Source organism: Neomonachus schauinslandi, chromosome 2, assembly GCF_002201575.2.
Source record: "Neomonachus schauinslandi chromosome 2, ASM220157v2, whole genome shotgun sequence".
NCBI classification, from domain to species: Eukaryota; Metazoa; Chordata; class Mammalia; order Carnivora; family Phocidae; genus Neomonachus; species Neomonachus schauinslandi.
The window spans coordinates 137,080,530-137,099,048 of record NC_058404.1 but is presented as its reverse complement, the minus strand read 5'-3'; the positions used below and the strand labels follow the sequence as shown (position 1 = coordinate 137,099,048).

The following is an 18,519-nucleotide window of genomic DNA, read 5'->3' as shown; positions in this document are numbered from 1 at the left end:
AGAATAAAGAGTAAAGAGTGACAACTCAGTGCTAGCTCAGCCCAAATAGTCGGTGGCAGGTCCAGGAAGAAATAGCTTCTCAAGGAATTGCATTGCAACACAGTGTCCTTGGACACCTATACACAGTTTTGGAGACAATGTGGGGAAATAAACAAAAATCAGCTCAGACATTTGAGCCTTAGTTTCTTCAGTTATTAGACAAAGGATTGGACTCTGCTTCGGAGGGCCCCTGGTGCCAACCCTCTGGTGGGTTCTAAGAGAGGAAGCGAGTGATGGAGGAGAAGGGGCGTGGCTACCGAGGTGCCGGGTCTGAGTGCCCTGCCAGGAGAGCTCTCCTATGAAAAGCAGGCAGAATGAAACACTTAGCTTAAAAATATATTTCAGAATAGATTCTATATTGACAGGCCTGCATGTGGAATTCATCATAAACAAGTGTTGGGGCATCTGGGTGGCTTAGTCAGTTAAGTGTCTGCCTCTGGCTCAGGTCATGATCCCAGGGGCCTGGGATCCAGTCTGGCATCAGGCTCCCTGCTCAGTGGGGTGGGTGGGAGGTGGTGTCTGCTTCTCCCTCTCCCTCTGCCCTTCACCCAACTTGTGCTCACTCTCTCTCTCTCTCTCTCTCAAATGAATAAACAAATTCTTAAAAAAAAAATAAAGAAGTGTTAAGTTCTTCCAATAGAGATGTGGAGCCAAATGAACATATAAAATCGATAGCTATACATGTACAAAAACACCTCTACTTTACCAAGTATTTTTTTGAATACAAACTCTCTGTGTGCCTTTAAAGTATAGATCTTTTTGTTTATAAAGACTGGATCACCTTGCAATGCTTAGGAAGATCCCATTGTACAGAGGGTGAGATCTGCATGAAGAGTCTCTGCTCCGATTGGCGTTAGGGTAACCCTAGAGGCAGACTGGCCCCCTGGATTGTGTGCCCGTTTATAGAAGGATGCCCTTTCCTCAGGCTAGCTCAGGCGAGCACATTTCATTCCCTTGAGGTGCGTTTCCACGGGTGGGTTTCACTCATCTCCCCAGCTTTCCCTGACCTAGATCCACAACACGGAAGGAAGCGAGGCATCTTGGCGTAGGATCGATTTTTCATCTCCCCCTTACGAGATCCATTTTGACTGGTAGGAAATCCTGCCAGGTAAGCACAGGCAGAAGACCCCGAGCCTCCCATGGCCGCCTCAGGAGTTTCTTCTCTCTCTCTCTCCCCCTTCCGCGGCCGCCCCGTCAGGGGTAGGAGCACCCTGCCACTAGTGAGGAGTGACAAAGCAGGTATACACCACAAAGGCTCTGATGATTCCCTAAATCACCATCACCATGAACAGAGAAGTTGCTCAAAGACCACCAAGCTGTTTGTCCTTCCCATGTGACTCCCAGACCTGCCCGTGAAGGAGATGCCGGGAGGCAGTGTGCAAGCATCTTCCAAAAGCACGCCCAGAAGCCTTCTCAGGGCCTCGGGGAGAGAGCTGCTCTCCAACTGCCTGTTGACACTGGAAGGAAACCAACAACTACCCAACTTGAAAGGAGGAAGGCGAACCTGTTTCTCACCTGCAGAAGAAAGGCTGTACATCCGAAGCTTTGGCTGGCAGTGAGGAAAGATGGCAAACACCGCTACGGGGTCTCTGCAGAGAGAGCTAGAGTTGGCACAGGGAGCCGCCCTGAGGTTAAGGAGGCTTATGACTGCAGTAAGTGCTCCGAGCTTTCATTCTCCTACCCAAATGCCACCGTACCGCTGCCAAAGCCCTGAGCTGTCGGCCAGATGAGCGAGTCTCTCTCCTTGACATGCACATCCACACACAGCCAGCCTTGGGGGCTGGTCTGTGATCCTGAATCTGGCACATTTCCAGGGTCTTGTGACTGTGGTATGAGGCTGAGGTGTGTCACTGAGACATATGAGGCCAGGTTGCTCCCCGCCTAAAATTCTGCAGTGCCTTGCCATGGTATATAGAACGATATCCAAACTCTGTGCTACACCTGACAGGGCCCTGCACTGACGTGGCACCTGTCCCCCGCTCTATAATCTCTTCTGTAACCCTCTCCCACACCCACGTGGACCAGGTGCACTGGCCACCTTTCTCTTCCTTTAACGTACCATACTTGTTCCCATCTTAACTTCAGCTCTTCCTTCCATCTGGATTGCTCTTCACCTACCAGTTGTCTCCATCGGCTCTTTCAGCTCTAACGTCAACTCCTGGGGGAGGGCATTTCTCCCCATCCTCTCTAAAGCAGCCACCTTCCTCCACTCTGTCACATCGCTGTGGTTAAATGCTTCATTCTTTTCTCTCTCTGATTAATTTTGCTTGTTCATTTGCTTACTTGTTGATTTGCTCTCTCTCCCACTGAAATTATATATACTCTATGAGGACAGGGCCCCGTCTGTCGTGTTCCTCAGTGCCTGGAACTGTGCTTAGCCCATCTATTTGCTGAATAAAAGAATAAACAGACACTTCAATCCCAGGAGAGGCATCGGAGCATCGCAGTGAGAGAGTGACCTCTGGAGTCGAGCTGCCTGTACTTAAATTCCCCTTCTGTCACTTCTGTCTGTATGTCCTTGGCCAGGTTACATAGCCTCTTTTCTTTCCATTGTCTCACCTATCCAGTGAGGAAGATAACAGTCTCTACATTTTCAGGGTAGTGTCATAAGACTATATAAAATACTTAGGGAAGTGCTGGTATGTAGTTGGCACTAGATCATTGTTTTGTTTTGTTATTGTGGTAATTACATACTTGCCAAAGTTTATGGCCCATGACCGTGTGATTTATTTGACATATTTATAGGTAAAGTTTGGTCCATTGACAAATCACACTGTAACTTCCACTTTCTGGCCTGATGCATAAAGAGCTTGAACATAGTCCATCACTCCCATCCTTGCATAGCAAAAGAAGCCAAATGAACTGAAAATCAATAATTCTTCTCCGAGCCATCAGAGAATTGGGGTTACAGGGCAAACTGCTGCCCCAAAACAAGAGAGATAAACAGGCGGTTACAGAGAAGCGCTGTGGACCAAGAGCAGAAGCCCACAGCTAGGGCCAGGGTGGGCAGGCATATTTTAACCTGTAATCAGTGAACTGCTGAAGTCTTAGTGTGGACAAGCTGGAGAGTTAAAAACAACAGGGCCCCAGTGCCAGGGGACCCCAACTTTCATAAATGATATCTCCAGGTATGAACAGTTGAGAAAAATCCTCTGTTCTCCCAGCAGGTGGAAGAGAAATGTCATCATTCTGAGATACACAGAGCTCTCTCTTCTCTTTCCAAGATCTGTCCTCAAGAGAAACTATTTTATCAGATCCTCATCAACCAGGGTTTTACCAAAGCCTAAGGTCCCCAGGGAAGGGAAATATTCACCCCAGGCTCACAGGCTGAAACCTAATCATAAGACCATAGAGTGCCCATCCCTCTCTATGTTGATAGTGCTCCTGTCTGACGACAGAATTTCAATGGAGAGAACTGAGAGCCTTCAACCTCATTTAGAAGAAATCTCTAGGAAACCCAAAGCCAATGGGAGAGAGAAAAAACAAGGACACTAGAGGAAATGTAAGCCCTTGACACCACAGCTACAGCACACAGTAAGCACACAGCCTAACTCCTACCCAGATAAACATAAAACCTCACACTAAAGCCCTATTGCCTTGGTTCCTTTTACCCAGTACATCACATCCAGCTCTCAACAAAAAATTACAAAGTATGCTAAAAGGTAAAAAATACCACCTAAAAAAGAAGAAGCAAGCATCAGAACTAGATGCAGATATGGCAGAGATACTGGAATTATCAGACTGAAATTCTAGAACAACTATGATTAATACACTAAGAACCTTAAAAGAAAAAGCGGACGACATGGAAGAACAGATGGATACTATAAACAGAAATGGAAACTCTAAGAAGAGATGAAAGAGAGGAGCAAGATGGTGGAGGAATAGGAGACCTAAATTTCGTCTGGTCCCAGGAATTCAGCTAGCTAGGTATCAAACCATTCTGAACACCTATGAACTCAACAGGATTTCGAAGAAAAGAAGAGCAGCAACTCTCTGAACAGAAAAGCGATCACTTTCTGGAAGGTAGGGCGTGCGGAGAAGCGAATCCGAGGTGATATTCGGGAAGATAGAGGGCGGGGGAGGGGGCCTCCGTCAGCTGCTTCTGGCAAGTGATAGAGAGCAGAGCACAAAATCGGAACTTCTAGAAGTCTGCTCCGCTGAGGGATGTCGCTCCAGTGGCTAAGCAGGGGGGTGGAACCCTCGCTGGGACAGTGTGGTCTCAGGACCCTCACACTGAATGCGGGAGAGCTCCCAGGTATTGGAGCAGGGAAGCCACCTGCAGAGACAGAACCGAGGAGCAGCTTCTCAGCTCGGGGTTGCCATAAACCGTGATCCGTGGCACAGTCGGGCCACTGTTCTTCCAGCAGGGACCCAACAAGTGGCAGATCCGGGGAGACACCCCTTCCTCCCCCAGGAGGAGTGGCGAGGGAGCATACTGCAGGGATCTGCTGGGTTTGGAGACTCCACAAGGGGTCGTGTGCCAGAGATAGAAATGCTTGGTCACAGGCCAGGTGAGCACGGAGTGTGGCCAGAGACTGGGGAGACGGGAGTGAGTGACTGCTTTTCTCTGGGGGCGCACTGAGGAGTGGGGCCCCGAGTTCTCGGCTCCTCTGGGGCGGAGATTGGGAGGCCACCATTTTCACTCTCATCCTCCAAAGCTGTACAGAAAGCTTGCAGGGAACAAAAGCTCCTGAGAGCAAACCCGAGCAGATTACTTAGCCCGGACCGGCAAGGGTGGGGCAATTCCGCCTCTGGCAAAAACATCTGAGAACCACTGTGATGGCCCCTCCCCCAGAAGATCAGCAAGAACAGCCAGCCAAGACCAAGTTTACCGATCAATGAGAATGGCAGAACTCCAGCGCTAGGGGAATATGCACGTAGAATTCATGGCTTTTCCCCCCGATTCTTTAGTCTTTCAAAGTTAATTTTTTAAAATTTCCTTTATTTTTTCTTTTTCTATTTTTTTTGGAATTTTTCTTTTTCCCTTTTTCAACCAACACCTTATCAATTCCTTTTTAAAAAAATCTTTTTTATTTTTCATTTTTAGAGTCATAATCTATCCCTTCATTGTAGTTAACCTTATTTTTGGTATGTATATAAGTTGTTCTCTCTTTAAAATTTTGGGATACAGTTGCTTCTAACAGACCAAAATATACCCTAAATCTCTCCTGTATGGCTTTGTTCTAGTCTCCTGCTTGATCACATTCTCTCCCTTTGTTTTTGTTTTTTGTTTTTTGTTTTTTTTTGATTTCTCTTCTTTCTTTTTTCAACCAACTTCTTATCCTATCAATTCGTTTTATAAAATCTTTTATAATATTCACCTTTACAGTCATATTCTATCCCTTCATCGTATTTATCCTTATTTTTGTACACATATAAGTTTTTCTTTCATTAAAATTTTGGGAGGCAGTTTCTTCTAACAGACCAAAATATGCCCCAAATCTAGTGTGTGGCACTGATCTCTAATCACCAGCCTGATCATATTTGATCATATTCTTTTTTTTTCTTTTTCTTTTCTTTTTTCTTTCTTTCCCTTTCTTTTCCCCCAATTTCAGGTCTCTTCTGATTTGTTTAGTGTATATTTTTCTGGGGTCGTTGTTACCCTGTTGGCATTTTGTTCTCTCATTCATCTGTTCTCCTCTGGACAAAATGACAAGATGGAAAAACTCACCTCAAAAAAAAGAACAAGACACAGTACAGACTGCCAGGGACCTAATCAATACAGACATTAGTAAGATGTTGGAACTAGAGTTTAGGATGACAATTATAAACATACTAGCTGGGCTTGAAAAAAGCATGGAAGATACTAGAGAAACCCTTTCTGGAGAAATAAAAGAACTAAAATGTAACCAAGTCAAAATCAAAAAGGCTATTAATGAGGTGCAATAAAAAATGGAGGTTCTAACTGCTAGGACAAATGAGGCAGAAGAGAGAATTTGTGATATAGAAGACCAAATGATGGAGAATAAAGAAGCTGAGAAAAAGAGAGATAAACAACTACTGGATCACGAGGGCAGAATTTGAGAGATAAGTGATACCATAAGATGAAACAATATTAGAATAATTGGGATCCCAGAAGAAGAAGAAAGAGAGAGAGGGGCAGAAGGTATATTGGAGCAAATTACAGCAGAGAACTTCCCTAATTTGGGGAAGGAAACAGGCATCAAAATCCAGTAGGCACAGAGAACCCCCATCAAAATCAATAAAAATAGGTCAACACCCTGACATCTAATAGTAAAACCCACGAGTCTCTGAGACAATGAGAAAATCCTGAAAGCAGCTCGGGACAAGGGATCTGTAACCTACAATGGTAGAAACATTAGACTGGAAACAGACCTACCCACAGAGACCTGGCAGGCCAGAAAGGACTGGCAGGATATATTTAGAGCACTAAATGAGAAAAATATGCAGCCAAGAATACTATATCCAGCTAGGCTGTCATTGAAAATAGAAGGAGAGATAAAAACCTTCCAGGACAAACAAAAACTAAAAGAATTTGCAAACACGAAACCAGCCCTACAAGATCTATTGAAAGGGGTCCTCTAAGCAAAGAGAGCCTAAAAGTAACATAGACCAGAAAGGAACAGAGACAATATACAATAACAGTCACCGTATAGGCAATACAATGGCACTAAATTCACATCTTTCAATAGTTACCCTGAATGTAAATGGACTAAATGCCCCAATCAAAAGACACAGGGTATCAGATTGGATAAAAAAAACAAGACCCATCGATATGCTGTCTGCAAGAGACTCATTTTAGACCCAAAGACACCCCCAGATTGAAAGTGAGGGGGTGAAAAACCATTTACTATGCTAATGGACAGCAAAAGAAAGCTGGGTGCAATCCTTATATCAGACAAATTAGATTTTTAAACCAAAGACTATAATAAGAGATGAGGAAGGACACTATATCCTACTTAAAGGGTCTATCCAACAAAAAGATCTAACAGTTGTAAATATCTATGCCCCTAACATGGGAGCAGCCAATTATATAAGCCAATTAATAACAAAAACAAAGAAACACACTGACAACAATACAATAATAATAGGGGACTTTAACACCCCCCTCACTGAAATGGACAGGTCATCTAAGCAAAAGATCAGCAAGGAAATAAAGACTTTAAATGACACATTGGACCAAACAGACTTCACAGATATATTCAGAACATTCCATCCCAAAGCAACAGAATACACATTCTTCTCTAGTGCCCATGGAACATTCTCCAGAATAAATCACATCCTAGGTCACAAATCAGGTCTCAACCAGTACCAAAAGATTGAGATCATTCCCTGCCTATTTTCAGACCACAATGCTTTGAAACTACAACTCAGTCACAAGAGGAAAGTTGGAAAGAACTCAAATACATGGAGGCTAAAGAGCATCCTACTAAAGAATGAATGGGTCAACCAGGAAATTAAAGAAGAATTAAAAAAATTCATGGAAACCAATGAAAATGAAAACCCAACTGTTCAAAATCTTTGGGATGCAGCAAAGGCAGTCCTAAGAGGAAAGTATATAGCAATACAAGCCTTTCTCAAGAAACAAGAAAGGTCTCAAATACACAACCTAACCCTACACCTAAAGGAGCTGGAGAACGAACAACAAATAAAGCCTAACCCCAGCAGGAGAAGAGAAATAATAAAGATCAGAGCAGAAATCAACAAAATAGAAACCAAAAGAACAGTAGAACAGATCAATGAAATGAGGAGCTGGTTCTTTGAAAGAATTAAGAAGACTGATAAACCCCTGGCCAGACTTATCAAAAAGAAAAGAGAAATGACCCAAATAAATAAAATCATGAATGAAAGAGGAGAGATCACAACCAACAGCAAAGAAATACAAACTATTATAAGAACATATTATGAACAACTATATGCCAGCAAATTACATAATCTGGAAGAAATGGATGCATTCCTAGAGATGTATAAACTACCAAAACTGAACCAGGAAGAAATAGAAAACCTGAACAGACCTATAACCACTAAGGAAATTGAAGCAGTCATCAAAAATCTCCCAACAAACAAGAGCCCAGGGCCAGATGGCTTCCCACGGGAATTCTACCAAACATTTAAAGAAGAATTAATACCTATTCTTCTGAAACTGTTCCAAAAAATAGAAATGGAAGGAAAACTTCCAAACTCATTTTATGAGGCCAGCATTGTCTTGATTCCAAATCAGACAAAGACCCCATCAAAAAGGAGAATTACAGACCAATATCCCTGATGAACATGGATGCAAAAATTCTCACCAAAATACTAGCCAACAGGATCCAACAGTACATTAAAAGGATTATTCACCACCACCAAGTGGGATTTATTCCTGAGCTGCAAGATTGGTTCAACATCCGCAAATCAATCAATGTGATACATTAATAAAAGAAAAAAGAACCATATGATCCTTTCAATAGATGCAGAAAAAGCATTTGACAAAGTACAGCATCCTTTCTTGATCAAAACTCTTCAGAGTATAGGGATAGAGGGTACATACCTCAATATCATAAAAGCCATCTATGAAAAACCCACAGCGAATATCATTCTCAATGGGGAAAAACTGAAAGCTTTCCCCCTAAGGTCGGGAACACGACAGGGATGTCCACTATCACCACTGCTATTCAACATAGTACTAGAAGTCCTAGCCTCAGCAATCAGACAACAAAAAGAAATGAAAGGCATCTGAATCAGCAAAGAAGAAGTCAAACTCTCACTCTTTGCAGATGATATGATACTTTATGTGGAAAACCCAAAAGACTCCACCCAAAAACTGCTAGAACTCATACAGGAATTCAGTAAAGTGGCAGGATATAAAATCAATGCACAGAAGTCAGTTGCATTTCTATACACCAACAACAAGACAGAAGAGAAATTAAGGAGTTGATCCCATTTACAATTGACCCAGAACCATAAAATACCTAGGAATAAATCTAACCAAAGAGGCAAAGAATCTGTACCCAGAAAACTATAAAATACTCATGAAAGAAATTGAGGAAGACACAAAGATATGGAAAAACGTTCCATGCTCATGGATTGGAAGAACAAATATTGTGAAGATGTCTATGCTACCTAGAGCAATCTACACATTTAATGCAATCCCTATCAAAATACCATCCACTTTTCTCAAAGAAATGGAAAAAATAATCCTAAAATTTGTATGGAACCAGAAAGGACTCCGAATAGCCAGAGGAATGTTGATAAAGAAAAGCAAAGCTGGTGGCATCACAATTCCGGACTTCAAGCTCTATTACAAAGCTGTGATCATCAAGACAGTATGGTACTGGCAAAAACCAGACACAAAGATCAGTGGAACAGAATAGAGAGCCCAGAAATGGACCCTCAACTCTATGGTCAACTAATCTTCGACAAAGCAGGAAAGAATGTCCAATGGAAAAAAGACAGTTTCTTCAACAAATGGTGTTGGGAAAATTGGACAGCCACATGCAGAATAATGAAACTGGACGATTTCCTTACACCACACACAAAAATAGACTCAAAATGGATGAAAGACTTCAGTGTGAGACAGGAGTCCATCAAAATCCTAGAGGACAACACAGGCAGCAACCTCTTCGACCTCAGCCGCAGCAACTTCTTCCTAGAAACATCACCAAAGGCAAGGGAAGCAAGGGCAAAAATGAACTATTGGGACTTCATCAAGATAAAAAGCTTTTGCACAGCAAAGGAAACAGTCAACAAAACCAAAAGACAACCAACAGGTTGGGAGAAGATATTTGCCAATGACATATCAGATAAAGGGCTCATATCCAAAGTCTATAAAGAACTTATGAAACTCAACACCCAAAGAACAAATGATCCAATCAAGAAATGGGCAGAAGACATGAACAGACATTTTTCCAAAGAAGACATCCAAATGGCCAACAGACACATGAAAAAGTGCTCAACATTGCTCTGCATCAGGGAAATCCAAATCAAAACCTCAATGAGATACCACCTCACACCAGTCAGAATGGCTAAAATTAACAAGTCAGGAAACAACAGATGTTGGAGAGTATGCAGAGAAAGGGGAACCCTCCTACACTGTTGGTGGAAATGCAAACTGGTGCAGCCACTCTGGAAAACAGTATGGAGGTTCCTCAAAAAGTTGAAAATAGAGCTACCATATGACCCAGCAATTGCACTACTGGGTATTTACCCCAAAGATACAAATGTAGGGATCCAAAGGGGTATGTGCACCCTGATGTTTACAGCAGCAATGTCCACAATAGCCAAACTATGGAAAGAGCCAAGATGTCCATCAATAAATGAATGGATAAAGAAGATGTGGTATATATATACCATGGAATATTATGTAGACATAAAACAAAACAAAGCAAAAATAAAATCTTGCCATTTGCAACGACGTGGATGGAACTGGAGGGTATTATGCTAAGCGAAATAAGTCAATCAGAGAAAGACATGTATCATATGATCTCACTGATATGAGGAATTCTTAATCTCAGGAAAGAAACTGAGGGTTGCTGGAGTGGGTGGTGGGGGTGGGAGGGGTGGGGTGGCTGGGTGATAGACATTGGGGAGGGTATGTGCTATGGTGAGTGCTGTGAATTGTGTAAGACTGATGAATCACAGACCTGTACCCCTGAAACAAATAATACATTAATGTTAAAAAAAAAAAAAAAGAAGATAGTAGGAAGGGAAAAATGAAGAGGGGGAAATTGGAGGGGGAGATGAACCATGAGAGACTATGGACTCTGAGAAACAAACTGAGGGTTCTAGAGGTGAGGGGGGTGGGGAGATGGGATAGCCTGGTGATGGGTATTAAAGAGGGCACATATTGAATGGAGCACTGGGTGTTATATGCAAACAATGAATCATGGAACACTATATCAAAAACTAATGATGTAATATATGGTGATTAACATAACATAATAGAATAAAATTAAAAAAAAATAAAAGATGAAAGAAAAATGCTAGAAGTCAGAAAAGCTGTACCAAATGAAGAATGCTTTTGACGGGCTCACCAGTAGACTGGACATGGCTATGGAAAAAATCAGTGATCTTGAAGACACATAAATAGCAACTTCCCAAACCAAAATGCAAAAAGAAAAGATGGCACAGAATATGTAGGAACCATAGGACAGTTATGACAAGTGTAATAAACGTGTAATTGGAATACCAGAAGGAGAAGAAATAAAGAGAGAGAAAAGAAGGAACAAATAGCAGCAGAAATATTTGATGTAATAATGGCTGAAAATTTTCCAAAATTAATGACAGACGCCAAACCATAGATCTGGGAAGCTCAGAGAGCATCAAGCAAGGTAAAAAGCAAAAAATCTCTACTTAGGCATATCATATTCAAACTGCAGAGAATCAAAGGCAGAGAGAAAATAATGAAAGAAGCCAGAGGGGAAAGAACACCTTCCTGATAGAGGAACAATGGTAAGAATTACACTAGATATCTCTTAAGAAACATGCAAGTAAGAAGAAAGTGAAGTAAATTATTTAATGTGTTGAAAGAAAACCCTTGAAACCTAGAATTCCATACCCAACAAAGTTACTTACCAAATGTAAAAGAGAAAGAAAGACTTTCTCAGACAGGGGTGCCTGGGTGGCTCAGTCGGTTAAGCGTCTGCCTTCAGTTTGGGTCACGATCCCAGGATTCTGGGATCAAGCCCCACATCAGGCTCCCTGCTCATCGGGGAGTCTGCTTCTCTCTCTCCCTCTGCCCTTTCTCCCTGCTCATGCTCTCTCTCACTCAAATAAATAAATAAAATCTTAAAAAAAAAGACTTTCTCAGACAAACAAAAATTGTGGGAATTTGTCACCAGTAGACCTACCTTGCAAGAAATGACAGAAGTTCCTTAAAAAGAAGGAAAATGGGAATGGTTAGAGACCTAGATCTACATAAAGAAAGAAGAGCATTAGGGGCGCCTGGGTGGATCAGTCGTTAAGCGTCTGCCTTCTGCTCAGGTCATGACCCCAGGGTCCTGGGATCGAGCCCCATATCGGGCTCCCTGCTCAGTGGGAAGCCTGCTTCTCCTTCTCCCACTCCCCCTGCTTGTGTTCCCTCTCTGCAGTCTCTCTCTCTCTGTGTGTCAAATAAATAAATAAAATCTTTAAAAAAAAAGAAGAGCATTAGAGTATGAATAAATGAAAATAAAATAAAATCTTCAGTTTTTCTTATTCTTTTTTTTTTTAAAGATTTTATTTATTTTAGAGAGAGAGTGCACACACGTGCAGGCAGGGGGTGGGGGTGAGGGGCGGAGGTGGAGAATCTCAAGCAGACTCTGCACCGAGCACAGAACCCAAGGCAGGGCTTGATCTCACCACCTGAGCTGAAACCAAGAATCGGATGCTCAACTGACCGAACCATCCAGGCACCCCCTTCAATTTTTCTTATTCTTAATCGATCTAACAGACAGCAGTTTGTTCAGAATAATAAGAGCAACAATGTATTCAGTGATTATAGCTTAATGACAGCAATGAAATAGGGGACAGGAAGGAGGAATTGGGAATGCTCCGTTATAAGGTTGTTGCACTAATGGGAAGTGCTATAATGTTATTTGAAAGTGGATTTGGATTAGTTCTAAATGTATATTGCAAATTCTAGGGCAACCACTACATAACCGTAAGAAGAAGTATAGTTGATATGCTAAAAGGGAAGAGAAAATAGCATCGTGTAAAATGTGCAGTTAAAACCAGGGAAGATGAAAAAAGGTACAAAGAACAAGGGCAATGAATAACAAACACAAACATGGTAGATGTTAATCCAACTATATCAGTAATCACTTTAAGTGTGAATAGTTTAAATACACCAATTAAAGGACAGGATGTCACAGTGGATTAAAAAAACAAGAGCCAATTATAAGTTGTTCACAGATCACACTGTTGGATATCACACAAGAACATCCATGGGTGAGCCTAAAGGATCCCCAGCCTGAGGGTCAGGAGACAGGTTTCAGTCTGGTCTATCCACTGAGTAGCTGTGTGACCTTTCACAAGTCAGACATTCTCTGGGCCTCTCTTTACCCTTCATTGCAAAATGAGAGGATTTAGACTAAATCCCTTAAACTCCCGTCCAGGTCAAAATCCAAAGCCTCTGTACCAGGATCTGATGAGAAATGTGGGCAGGCAGAGAGGAGGCTGCAGCATCTAACAGGTGCTTTTGGACTGAGTTCATGAGACCCAGCTGCAGCCAGAAGGGATGTGTGCATGAGTGTGAGAGCACAAATCCAAAGTCCGGCTACTGCTTGTGAAAACTGAACTCTTGGAGACCACTGGATGGCAAGAATATCTCACCTGAGTCCGTATTTGACTAGAAGAAAATTATAAGGAGTTTGTAAGCCACATTTAGGTTGACTTGCATTGTGCTGATCAGGAAGGAGAATGGGCCAGAGAGGAACTCAGGGGGTCTCTGCTGAATGTAAGGGACAGAGGATTATCATAGCTCCTTGTCTAGCATTCCTGGCCCATCATCATCTTTTCAGGCTGAAAAGCCCCCATCTTTCCCACTATTGCCCTGCCCCTTCCCTCTGCAGAAGAAAGAGAAGAGGGAATTTCAAATGTTTAAGCCCCAATGTTAAGAAGATTGTTCTTGAAGATCTCATTTGCAGCTTCTAGCAAAAATCTTGCTCATCTTCAAATACAGACAACCATGGCATGACTTGTCTATTTTGGCCAAAGGCATGACCATTCTGATCAAGAAAAGCACAGGAGAACCCTTGAAATGATCTTTAAAAACCCACAAGGACATCCAAGGGAAACTAAACCAATGACTCTGCATTAAATCGGGGTTGCAGGTCTGTACCCTGGATGGACATGTCACAGCACATTTTTACTTTCCCAGGTTGTTCTCTCCCCAGGGTCAAGTGGTCTAGATTGACTGTATTCTTTCCCACTGACACAGTTATGCACCATGTGGAAGCTGGCTAGATGCTGATCTTACAGATATCTCCCACCTAGGTCTACGTGACATTGTTATAAACCCCAGACCCATGAAGTACTGACATTTCCACTGGGAAATTGTAGGAATTCTAATATTCCACTAGATAGAAGGCTGGATGAAGGCAAGGATTGTAACTGTGTTTGTTAATCAGTATACCCACTGTGCCTAGCTCAGTGCCTGGCATATAGTAGGTGCTCAATAAACATTTGTTAAATGAATGAAAAAAAAATCCACCACAAATGTGGGCCTGAAAGAAGTATGCATCGTTCAAATGTGATGATTTCTAAAAATACTTTTTAAAACTATTCATTCAATTTCTCATTTCTTTAACAAGCTACCATTGAGTGCCTTTGACATGATAGGCACCAAAACACAGAAATGAATGAGACAGTATGCCAATTCTCATAAAGAGGGGGGACAATAACAATATTCACTGAGTACAACTATAAGCTGGGCACTTTTTAGTCATTATTTCATCCTTCCAACAACCCTGTGAGGTAAATATCATTTATTTCCCTCTACCTTTGCATAGAAGGGAAGAGAGACTCGCACAAAGACCCACATCTAGCCAATGGCAGAGCCAAGAATTTATTCCAGGACCTGGGTACTTCCCTCTGCAATGTACTTTCTCCCCAAAGTAAAGTTACAATCACAGTGTGATGTTCTGTTCTGTCATGTTATGCTAAGGAAACTTAGGTTATCGAAAATTGAGTTGTAAATAAATAGCTTCCTTGGGAAAACAGAAATAAGAATTTTATGTTCTCAGTTTCAAGTTATTTGTGTTGGAAAAAAAATTTAATAATAGAGGTGCTTTATAACCGCATCATGAGAGGGTAATTGAAGGCTAGAAATAATAAATTGCTCAAACAAAACAAATGAAAATTACCAACTTAAGTCCTAAATAGCATCTAAGACCGAGGTCAATGAGTTTCTAAATTATCATTATCATAACTCATTGTTATGACAAACAAAGCACAACACTGAATTAAGATGACTGAAGTCAAAGTAAAGTGTGGTTTAGTTAGTATTGCCAATGGTGAAGAAAAAAACATAAAACCGAGAAGCTGCCAACTACTCTTTTGTGCACAATAGCTTTTTCCCTAGGCCCCTGGTACTAACTCCCAACTGTGCTTGAATTATAACCAGTAGACTCCATAATATGAGTTGTGTTCCCTGAGCAATCTATTGTGTTATACCCTACGTGCTTTATGAAGGCTTGAACTGTGGGAGGGAAATGGGGAAATGAGTCCTTAGACATGAGAGCAACTTGGAGAAATGCTCAGGGTCAGGCTGTCTTATAGGGATGGGAGGCCCACTGCAGAGGTGGCCAAGTGACTTGCACATTTGAGAGTCACAGATAGGCTCCTGGGTTGCCTATCTCCCTGGACCCTAAAGCAGTTTTGAGAATCACCATCTCTCCCCAATGGGTGAAAATGCGTGGGGCCTGGAATCATCTGCATTCATATATCAGCAGAAACTTTGAAAGCACGTTGTTCCCACCCACCCTACCTGGATCAGATGAGGAACAGGGGAAACAGAAATCCATAATCAACTCAAAATCCAGCAGCTCAGAAAGTGCCCAAGCTGGTGGGGCATGTTCTACTACTAGAAGAGTCCTAAAGGATACGGCCCAATCCTAGTGCAGTGATGACCCTCTGTTACATTTTTATAGTTCCCTGCAACTTTCAATGACTTCATAACAACTATGGGAGTGAAGTCATATTCTGCTTTTTACAGATGAAGAAACTGGAGGTGAGTAAGTGATTCACAGCCAGCAACCATCAGAGTAAGACTCAAATCCTGTCTTCCAGCACCATCTTCAATAGGCCTCTACCACAAACTTATAGGGTGACCCCCGGGTTATGTTTTCTAGGAGCAATGGCTTTAGAGTCAGACCTGCATTTCCTTATCTTGGATGTACCACTTTTAGCCATATAATTTGTCAAGTTCTTTAACTTCATTAAACCTTAGTTCCTCATCTGGAAAATGAGGACACATACAACACCTAGCTCATGCGGTTACTGTGAGGGTCAAATGCAATATGCAGATAGCATGCTCAGCACAGAACTTCACCCTGGTTAGAGCTGGACAGTTGTTGAGGGTTTCAGGGCATGGGCTTTGGGTGGAGGTATCTCTTTCCTCCTCTGTGGTTTAGTATTCTTAGGGGTACAAAGGTACAAAGCCCCTGGGGGACATTTTACCATATCTAAAGCTACAATGAGACAAAAATTTGGGACAGAGAGGGAATGCTTGGGGACCTGAGCCCTGAGGCTGGAATGGGGGGAAGGAATGACCTCCATGGGAAGCAGGCCCGTGCCTTCTCCTACAGTGCCATCTGTGCTGGGTCACAAGGCAGAGGGGACCCTCCATCCCCACCTGGAAAGCCATGGAGTTGGCAGCAGCCAGAAATATCCTCAGAGGCAGCTTGGCTTTGTAGGACCTGTGGCTCCACAAGCGATGAGCACCAGCTGTCACACCCAGAGCAGTCAGGAGGAAGCAGAAGTAGGCTGCAAGACACAAGCAGGGAGAATGTCAGCAAATGTCACCAAGCTTCTACAGGCTTTTTTCTCTTCTGCATAGGGATCCATGGGAAATGGTGTTAGGAGAAGAATCTGCAGCATGAAGGAAGAATTGATAACTTGGGGAAATGCAGCCCTTTTATTGATTTGTAATTTTCCAGTACCAGGCAGACGTGGAGAGAACTTTCCTCAAGGAATGTTGACCTTTGAACATAATTTTTTCTCTATCCAACAAATCTTTTATTTGGTAATGTTCCTTGACAGTCTTGATGCAAAGTCATAATCACATTAGTGTGTATGTGTAACTCAGTCTTACGTGCCCACTCTCTGTAGAGCTGAGATTGATTTCTATGTTGCCTCGTAACTGGCACCCGTGCCAGCAAGAGTGTTATACGAAGACCATATTTCTAAATGGCACTGCCATTATTATGGCTGCGTAGGCACTGGTTTGAATGAAATCAGGCCAGACCTAAAAGCAGTGAAGTCTGGCTCAGGACCAGTAAGAATGAAAAGAAAACTGATGGCAGGGACAACTGAGATTTGCTTTCTAAAGAGCCCCACTTACACCATCACTAGGACCTGGGATGGCGAAGATGGCCAGGTGGGGAATTTTTTTAAAGCCAGCTTAAGTGGAGCGTATGATCTGCCACCCACTTAAATATATTATTTTTAAGCCTCGCAACACATAGTATTGTCTCACTTTACAGTTGAGAAACTGGATCTCTGAGAGTTAAATCCTGCATATAAACCCGAGTTGACCTAATTCCAAAGTCTCTGCCAAGAGACCCCATACTGCCCCCACGTGGTGGCGGTGGATTGCTTTTTGTATGAAGACTTGGGAGAGGTTATAAAAGTATGGTATAAAGGGGACACACAGGATACCCCCAAAATCACGATTCCTGAGATGATTACAACTACTCTAGTGCTTTTACAGCAATATGCCCACACAAGGCTAAATGTCGTCCTTAGATTATCTTATTAAAAACACATCAAACAATCCTATAGGGTTTATATTATTATCAGCCCCATTTTATAGATGAGAAAACCAACGCTGAAAGAAGTTAACTAATTTCCCAGTGTCACAAAGCTAGGAGGTGTCTTTGCTAAGAGTCAAACCCTAGTCTGTCTGAACCAAGAACCGAGCTCCTAACCTCTACACTCCACTATGCCTCTAAGAGACACCAGGTAAGTTTTATCTTTACTTCTCTACATCCCACCATCATCCTTAATATTAGATCCTAATCTAAACTTAAAAGTGAGCTTCTTCCTTACTTGGGTGGAGAACTCTAAACCAAGCTATAAGTAGGTAGGATCAGACAGATTATCCTGCACAATTCCTTCTAGCACTTAGCACATACAGGGCCCTCTATAAAGAGCTGGCAAAGAACAAGTGATCAGATGTGAGTACATCGCTGAACAATTGTGAGTGGTACCAGGACAAGAGGAGTTTTTCGGGAGCCCACTATAGCACTTCTTTGGAAGAATTACCAGGGTAACTTCAGTGTCAATATACACTGAAGGTAGAACCATATTACATCTCCCAAAAGTCAAGTCCAACTGATCTTGATCTCAATCCATATTTATATGGGTCTAAAAGTGAGACTTGCCCTTGGCTCTAAGATTAATGAGTCTCTGAATACATGTGGTTTTCATGAACTTGACAAATCATTCCTTACTTGAAAGGTTAAAAACAAAAAACAATCTGCCCATAAATCACAGAAAGTAACAGTATATAAAAAGCTCTGGTCTCTTGTTATTATAATTTAACCTTGGTCGTGAGTCTATGAAATGGACAGCTATTTTCTTTTTTTTTAAATATTTTATTTATTTGAGAGAGAGAGAATGAGAGACAGAGAGCATGAGAGAGAGGAGGGTCAGAGGGAGAAGCAGACTCCTTGCTGAGCAGGGAGCCCAATGTGGGACTCGATCCTGGGACTCCAGGATCATGACCTGAGCCGAAGGCAGTCGCTTAACCAACTGAGCCACCCAGGCGCCCCTGGACAGCTATTTTCCATGTTATCCCTGGCCTCCATGTCTCTACCTATGATTTTTTCCAACTGTCAA

The 18,519-nt window shown here is 42.3% G+C and overlaps 1 protein-coding gene across 1 annotated transcript in view; it reads right to left on the bottom strand.

Annotated features, from left to right (window-relative positions):
- SCD5 (stearoyl-CoA desaturase 5) overlaps positions 1-18,519 on the bottom strand; it is a 152,002-nt gene that overhangs the window by 50,967 nt on the left and 82,516 nt on the right. Inside the window, exon 2 of the mRNA XM_021702379.1 lies at positions 16,313-16,443. Coding sequence (XP_021558054.1) covers positions 16,313-16,443 — 131 coding nt within the window. The remainder of the gene's footprint in view (positions 1-16,312; positions 16,444-18,519) is intronic.